This window comes from Hippichthys cyanospilos, chromosome 3 (assembly GCF_059441005.1).
Source record: "Hippichthys cyanospilos isolate Australia breed blue-spotted pipefish chromosome 3, RoL_Hcya_1.0, whole genome shotgun sequence".
Lineage (NCBI taxonomy): Eukaryota > Metazoa > Chordata > Actinopteri > Syngnathiformes > Syngnathidae > Hippichthys > Hippichthys cyanospilos.
The window spans coordinates 8446329-8455348 of NC_142371.1; the positions used below are offsets into that span (position 1 = coordinate 8446329).

The 9020-nt window shown below is 38.9% G+C and overlaps 1 protein-coding gene across 1 annotated transcript; it reads left to right on the top strand.

Annotated features, from left to right (window-relative positions):
- The first annotated feature begins 38 nt into the window (after positions 1 to 38).
- LOC148425670 (dysbindin-A-like) lies at positions 39 to 8675 on the top strand. Its single transcript, XM_088411988.1, has 10 exons — positions 39 to 190; positions 2491 to 2550; positions 3374 to 3424; positions 3504 to 3564; positions 4649 to 4781; positions 4909 to 5041; positions 5265 to 5287; positions 5888 to 6034; positions 6147 to 6272; positions 6433 to 8675. The coding sequence occupies exons 1-10, from the start codon at positions 135 to 137 to the stop codon at positions 6690 to 6692; spliced, it is 1050 nt and encodes a 349-aa protein (XP_088268114.1). The 5' UTR covers positions 39 to 134; the 3' UTR covers positions 6693 to 8675.
- Positions 8676 to 9020: the final 345 nt, after the last annotated feature.

A 9020-nucleotide genomic window follows, 5' to 3' on the forward strand; every position in this document is an offset into this window, starting at 1 on the left:
CAAGAAGAAGAATACCGGAAGACAAGACTGAGGTTCTGTCAAAACAGGGTTGTAAGGATCCCTCACTGTTGGTAAAGCCGGGGACTGTTTCATAGGACGCCAGCCTCCCTGCAGACCAACTTCACATTGGCATCATGTTTGAAAACTTCAGAGAAAGACTTCATATGGTGCAACAGGATTTAACGACGGGGTTTGTATGATTTATGTCGCAATTCCGCCGAATGCTTTCAGTCAAGAATGTAAGATCTGGCTATGCATGTGTTAGTTGCAACGTAAATGACCAGACATCGAATTACATTAAACGCGATAAAGTTGGCTACTAGTAGACTAAAGTCACTGTCAGTCGTTACCTTAGTTTCGTGACTAGGTTAAAATATAAATCTTAAAACGAGTCAACCTTAATAACATGGTGCATCTACGTCCATCAGCGTTTTCGTTTTCAGACGCAAGATTTGGTTCGTTAATGTCACTGGGCGCCATTCGTGTTTATTGCTCTCAGCTGACGATCATGTGACGTCTGGTCAAGTAGGTCAAAAACTGAATGGAGCCTTCATAGTTTGCTGGTAAATGCGATAAAAATCCGATTGCCTTATATTAATAAAGACATGTAACAAATATATATGACAGTTCTAGTGGCCAGATGGCCAAATGTAACCATTGGGGCAACCTTCATTGAGTCAGAGCACCGTCAAAAAAACAAAACAAAACAAAAAAAAAAAGTACACACGGGTCATTAATGTAATTTCTGCCATCTAGTGGAAGAGCCTTAATTTGTGATACTCTCAATACGTTGCTGGCATTGATCGTTATACTGAAAGAAGTGGGCATTTTACTATTTTTTTTTTTTTTTGCTTTTCCGTTAGTATTGTTGGAACACCCCCCTTCCGTCGTCATTGGTTTACCATTTTCAAGATGAAAATTGTAGTTGTCATTCAGACAATCGTCGGCCTGTCGCTCACTCCCGTCATCAACACCCCCTTTCCTCCCCCTCAAAAAACTAAAACCTTCATCATCCTAAAAATAATCAAACCTCTGAAAAAAAGTCTTTTAAAGCATACGCTCTATAGCTTGGCCTTAAACAAAAAGCAAATGTTGAACTTAATAGTTTAACTTGAATCATTTAAACTACAGTAAGTTACTGTACAGTAAGTTACTAAGACAATATAAATTACAGGTGATCACAACGTACAATGACTATTGTGTGCTCCTTATGCCACAGGTAGCAATAAGCAAAACATATCCATTAGGGAATGCACACATCAAAATTCATGTACACTATCTTCAATGTGTGTCATTGACACAGACTGAATTAAATACTTTTAACTTCTGCAGTCCTTCTACCCATTCATTTTAACCACTTGAACCATTTTAAGTGACATAAAACAAAATAAAAAATAAAACAAAATAAACAAACAAACAAATCAATAAATAAAATAAAATAAAATTTAAACATTTAACTACATGTCATCTGTGACATACACAAGTGAAAAGCAAGGTTTTGCAGAGGTTAATTTACCAGCTCATACCTTTTTGGTTGATAATTTAAAAACCTAAAATTTTGCATTTCCTGGCTAAGAGCCATCACTTTGCGATGTTTTGGTTACTTTTTTTTTAAATTGGTTACTTGAATGGAAAGGCATACCAGAAGGCTTAGCTCAAATATGTGCAAATGATTTATTCATACAAATTATATAGTAAAAAAACTCAAATCTATTTAATACTCAATTCTAAGCATTGTTTTTTACTTTTAAGACTATATAATAAATGTGTTCCACAAGACTGTGTGCAATATGCATTTCAGTTTATGAAACCATGACTGAAACTCAGAGCAAACAATGACTTCCCACCCGTTCCGACTCCTTTAAAAGAGAAAATGTTACTCACTCAATGCATTAATGGGCCTTTCTCTCTTTAATCGTACTTATTGCATTCTTATGCCAGGTTTACCTGGATGTATGTATACTTGCTGTCTGTGTTTATATTTCCATGATGCCAAATATATGGCATTTGAAACATTTCTTGGAAATGTAGAGATTTACCAGGGTGAGGTGACAGGCCATTAGCAATAGTGACAGGTGACACAAGTGATGACAGTTACAACGACGGACTAAAAAGATCTTCTACTCAGTCGTCAGTTTTTTAAAATGTTTTTGTCATTTGGTGCTCTGTTGACAAAATGTTGATCCATCATAAATGGATGGACAGTCCATCAGTCTTGACGAACTGCTCACCAATATAAACTAAAATACATGGTGATATTACATAGTGAGGACATACATAGTGAGAAGGATGATGTGGTCCGCAATATAAATGTAAAACGTTGAGCGGTCCGTGGTGATAAAAAGGTTGGGGACTGCTGCATTATACTACCAGCTACAACAACTGAGATGAATGTATGAAATGTAATATAAAATCCTAAAATCAGTCCTTTTTGACTTTAGTTGTGTTGGATGACATGCAAAAGCCTTTATTTACTTTTTCACCCAACAGCTTGAAAACACTTGGCGACAAAACAAAGGAACCCAAAAGCAGCAGCAGGAGGAAGTCCAGGTCAGTTGAATTCAGTCTTAGTCATTTTCTACAACCTATTACTCGGAAAAGAAATGACCACATTGCAACAGAATCCAATTTACAATCAAAAAGCTCCAACAACATGTCAAAAGGGGCCAGTGTGCCAGCATTCAAATAGCCTGAATTCAGATGTAGGAGGTAGAATGGTGGGACACTATGTGATTGTAGTGTCGCCATCAGACACTCCTGCGACTGGGCCACTACAAATGTATCCACTCAAATCGATCAACTAATTTTACCACAATGCACATTCTATGCAATCTGCCAACTTTGCCATGCCCATAGCCAGCAAACTTAAACGAGTGCTTCTTCATTCAGCCCACTTTATTGTTGCGCCCAACATTTTGGCAGAAAAAATGGTACATTTACCTATTTCATCCACACCTACATGTAGACTTTAAAATACTGTCAAGTACTCATTATTAAGCGATCACTAGCTTAAAAATTGAAAAATGTATTTAGTGAATGCCAAATCGTGTCAATGACTTGCATCACCTATGCTAATTTTCAATTCATAATCGCAATTTGGAAACCCATAAAAGCTGATATATCAAGTGGAACGATGGGGGTGAAAACACTTTGAGAATTACAATTTTGGTCCACCTAGCGATTTAGTGTGTCAGAAAAAAAAAAAAAAAAAAAATCACTGAGCTTCCCATTATCCATTCAATTTTTTTTTTTCCCAGTATCAGTGTTTGGGATGTCAAACATCCATTATTCAGACATTCTAAACTTCACTGCTTTATACCAAGCGGGTGTATGACGTACTTAACCCTTTACATATCTATTATTTCCTGCTCAGGTACGAAGAAAATCTTCCTCATTTCAGTGCTGGACTGGATATCCTCAGCAGGTACACACGCACACACACACCTACACGGACCGAAAACACAATGATTTTCCCTACCGTACAATTAATTTTTTTTTTGTAGGTATGAGGAGAGTTGGTTTCTGCTCCACAAAAAAACAAAAGACTGTGCGCAGCTTGCAGAGGTAGGTTCCGGTTTCCTGTTTGAAACATCACAATGGCGAGGGACTGTTGATCCATTGTTAGGTGTTGTCATGGTTCTCATGATGTCAAAATGTAAAAAGCATGATGAGGACGACTGTTTAAACAGCAGCTATATTTCAACCAGGACATTTATTGGTCAATTCAAGGATAAAATACCTGCCGTGATTTTTGTCGTTAAGCTCCTCGTTAGAGAACAGCAACTTGTGCAAAAACTTCTGAAACGTTTATCAGTTGGACATGTGCGTTCAAAATCTTCACATTAAGATTACATTAAGTTTGCCTTTTAAGGTTTGAATGCACTTTGGGCTCGGCCTGAATCAACACAGATTGAAAATGCGTGCGTGTTTCGAAGTGAGAGTAGCACCAACACATCTTCAACACAGATTGAACATACCTGCGAGGTTAGAAATAAGAGCAGCACCAACATATTTTTAATGTAACATTGGCACTTACTGGGAGATTGCCTCCTGACTGCTCTCCAAACCACACTATATTTCTCACTACAAAGTGTAATATCAACAGCAGCCAGAGATGCCGCCAAAAAACAAAGCACAAATGAATGAACTGTTAAAACGAAATCAGTTCCAAAACATTATTTCGGGTGCGGCCCATGCGGCCCGGTACCAGCAGATCCACGGACCAGTACCAGGCTGCGAACCGGTGGTTGGGGACCACTGACATAGACTAGGAGCCGCCGTGTTCAATGTGTGAGAAAGTGTAGCGACTGTTCATTTTTTGATCAAATATTCTGTAAACTGACATTAAATGACATTTAATTAATGAGCACTTACAGTGGAGAAGAGGTCTCCAAAGTCGGTCCTCGAGGGCCGCTGCCCCGCATGTTTTCCAGGTTTCTTTCTCCAACACACCTGATTCAAATGATCAGGGTCATCATCAGGCTTGTGCTGAGCTTGCTGATCATTTGAATCAGATGTGTCAGGGAAAGAAACCTGGAAAACACGCAGGACGGCGGCCCTCGAGTCGAGGACCGAGTTTGAAGATGCCTGCTCTACAGAGTGTTACATAGTTTTGCTCTCCTGTGTTTTTTTTTTGTGTTTTTTTTAGGCCATTGACGGGGATGTGGTAATGCTGTCGGCGCACTGGGAGAAGAGACGATCAGCACTGACACAACTGCAGGAACAACTGCAAAGCTTGCCAACTTTCATCGCTGAACTTGACGCCATCACAGCGTCAGTAGGTGCGGCATCCAGTTGTCTGTAACAATTGAAGATTTGAAAGTTTTTATTTTTCAATTGTAACTTTTTCAGTCTCACTGTCTGATAAAAAAAGAAAAGGTTTTAACATTTGCATGTGTTCACGTGCAGCTCATTTGGAAGGTGACTTTGAGGAGATGGAGAGCAGACTGGTCTTTTTAGAGACATTATGTTGTCAGTGTGAACAACAGACGCTCAAGCAGCATCACATTGAACAACTGGAAGTCTACAAGAAAAAAAAGAGGTATGTTCTCCATGTTGAATATTCACTTGCTTATTGCTTTGTCAAATCATGTCCCGATTTTAAGTCGTGTACTTAAGTACATCTGATAAGCCCATGTTGACATTATGTAAGTTGCCCTAACGAGCAAACTGTCTATTTCTAATTAGTAGAAGTTCTATTAATTGTGATAGATTCATACAAAACGTGGTTATTTAACGGAAACCTTTTGATTTGTCTTTTCCAGGCGAGAATTGGAGGCACTAGAAGGTGAGCAGCATGCATTAATGTCACCAGACAGACAATATGTATTGCCCTTGTACAGTATTTTGCAGTCATTAATTGATTGTTTTTGATGAACTGATGAAGCAAAACAGCATGAGTATATTCCACGAGGAGATTAAATCTTCCTTTGAATAGTATGTGGCACACCTGTTTACCGACTTCTATGATGTGGAGGCAGCTATTACAGGTTCTTTGGCCAAAGGCTTTTTGGTCCAATCTATATATTCGAAAATCGATTACCAAATTTAAAAAAAAAAAAAAGGAAAAGTGGTCAGTTCAGTTTTGCCTGACACTGTTATAGTGATATCATTTTATCCAAATATTTTTTTAAATTGCAATTTTTTGAAATGAATGATTTTTTTTTTCAAGTAAAACTGAGCATAATTCATAATGGTAAAGCTTTGCATTGACCTGGCTCATTTGGGATCGTGAAAGTGGGCTCTTACACTTACAATCTCAACTACAGTGATTGATCAAACGGAGGAGACAAATTGTACATACTGTACTACTTAGCGACTAGAGAATTTTAAACATCAGTGTCATTGGGTTAATGCTGTTGGTACACTGCTGTGTTTCCGTTTGTAGTGGAGCTGAACGCGGAACACGCTCAGAAAGTTGCAAAGATAGAGCAGGCAAGGCAGCAGAAACTGCGGGAACGACAGAAAGTCTTTGAGGAAGCCTTTAACCAAGACTTGGAGAATTACCGGTCCACTGGATATCTTCAGCACAGAGGTAAACGTTCAATGACCGAGCACGTTGTTCTCCGCTTTTTATATGCCCAAAGTAATCGTCCATATTGCTTTATATACCGCGTCCTTGCTGTGTCTATCCGTATAAACTGAAGAATCAACGGAAGCAGATGTGGTTGTTCTGGATCAGATGACGGTCACCAACCTGTCAGACCAGGAGGCTTTGGACGATTTCCTGAACTCCGGGGATGACTTTAGTTCCGGGTCGTCACTCACCTCAGGTAAGTCACCGTCAGCAAACGCAATCGCCTTGATTGTCATGTTAATGACCATATTGCTATTTCAATAGCGCCAAAGACTTCAAGGTGCGATACAGTAATGGATAAGCGTGAGAAAGCTCTCCCGTTGTGTGTGATTAACAGTACTTTTCAAATCAAACAGGTCCAGACCTCAAGTCTGGCTCCTCGGAGTCCCTGAGCAGCCCACTGTGTCAAGTTCCTGACCTAGAAAAGAACACGTCAAAGCAGGACTCTGAAAATGTTCAAGACGACGAAGGCCTCAGTGAGGACAGCGATGAGCCCGTTGTGCAGTCGGACGAGGAGGACGTTCATCCGGACGTGACACTGGTTGGCCTGCAGGATCCCGACCAAGTCAGGAGCTCGGATGACAGTGACTCTCCAGGGGACGTGCCATGCGGGTAACCTATGGGTAACCTAGCAACCGTGCCCTTCAAGGGTTTAACAACTTTTTACTGCCCCCCAACTCGGACGTGGGACAACATCTTTTTTTTTTTTTTTTTTTTAATCCTGAAAAGAATGCAACAGACAAATCAAATTTGTGTTGCTTTGCAAAATACAGCTCCATTAAAAAAAAAAAAAAAAAAGAACTAACGTAAGGACTGGTGTGAAACAACAGTGGACCCGCTTGTGCTTTAAAGCTGAGTGGAACATATCAAACTGACCACCTCCCTGCAATCGAAAAGTTTTTCACTACGGAACCAAATCTGTTTTTGTGGACATGCGCCTCCTGGATATGTTTCTTTTTTTATTCTTAAATCTCCTCCTCCTGCAAATTTACCTTAACCTTGTTTGCTTCTGTGCCCACTATTCTAACAATTTGACTGAATTTTCCCTAAGCTGGTTTGACATGGCTGACAATTCACAAACAAGACAATCCTCATACTCATGTCATGATTGGAAAAAAAAAAAATCTTAGTTTCAAATATCAATGCAAATAGGAATACATAAATAGCATTATTAGGAATGAGGCTCAAGTGTTGTTAATGAGTCTCTAAAGCAAAAAAGAAAAAGGGTTAAATATTTTCTTTTTACTAAAGAATTAAGAAAACATTTTCTGACTGACAATTTTTTAACATTAAAAGATAAATATTTAAATTTGAAGGTCCGTTAATTTTTCTGCGAAAGTGAAATGGTTTTAAGGCATCTTCAAGGAGACTTTTTCCCTGATATTTTCGAAGGTGCTTTGTTTTGTTGTCCGTCTTGTCTTTCCCACAGTGAGCAATTTGAAATAATACTGTACAATATCATTTATCTTCCACCAATTTGAAAACGTTTGATCACTTATCACGAGGTCAAACTTGTAAAAACATATCAGCAATATTATCATACATAGTCTATTTAAGTTCATTAGAAATAAACTATAGCCATGAATAATTATTTAGATTGTATTGCTCTCATTAATACATGTGTATTCAGTATTTATGGACCACGTTAACTCTTTGGCGGTACTCCAGTTATTTGTAGCGAATGAATTATTTAGAGACAAATGTTACAAATGTATGGTATAGTCATGCGTTGACATTGAATTTTCCATCCATTTTCTGTACTGCTTAATATCACAAGGATGCGAAGGAGTGTGGCCTATCCCAGATGACTTTGGGCAGAAGGTGGGGTACCCCCTAAAATAGTCGGCAGCTAACAGACAATCATTCACCCTCACCTTCACAATTACCAATGGCCGAAAACAAAACCACCTACAGTACGTGCACGTTTTTAGATTTTGCGTGACGGATGACTACATTTTCAAACCTCTTTTCTGATTTTTTTTTCTCCCCCAGATTATTGTCATTCTTATTATATTATTTCTATTATATATTATTATCGGTTATTGTATTCTGGCCATCGTTATGTACCTTTTTACACTTTTCAGTCAAGCTAAGAAACATGTTTGGGGGATGTGGGAGGAAGCCAGATCTCCTGGCAAAAACCCATACAAGCACAGGGGAGAACATGCAAACTACACTCAGAGAACCCGAGCCTGAATTTAAAGCGCCAAGATCAGAATTGTGAGGCTAATAAGCTATCCACTGCGCCGCCAATACATTGAATCTTTTTATTTATTGGACTTAATGTACAGTACAGTTTACCAAAGACAGCAAGCACATTTTGGCTTGACAAAAGATGGCTGATTCTCCGTCTTCCAAACCTTTAATGGGAAGTATAAAGATTGTTCTTCAAATCTCGCTCGTGTGACAATGGGTTGTGAGAGCACTGTGACCTAATGCGCAATGTTGGACTTCATTGACGGTTGCACTGAATGTTTCTACTTGACCTTATGCTGTTTTATCCAGCAACTTTCATCATTTTTTGGAACGGGGCACAATTTGTCTAGCACACTTTGTATGCATTCTGCTGGTAAACCAGGAATTAAATGACTTCTAAGTATTGCGTGAGCATTTGTGTTTTAAATCGCCAGCTGACGCCTGCACATGCATTCCAATTCAAAAACAAGATTTAAAATCCTGCCTTTTAAAATGTGATGTATTATGGCATTTCAAGTTTTATTATTGCACTTGTATGCAATGCTGTCAACATGTAGTATATTGTACGACTGTGAGCTGTCAATCCATGATTAATACCCACTGTCATGTCTAGATAACCCACTAAAATGATGCCACATGAGTTCAATTCCATTGTATTCGCAACCATTTCAAAACCAACACGCACACAAACCCAAGATGAGCAAATGTGGAAAGAAAACGAAGCAATCAAAGCAGACGACTGGCCTTA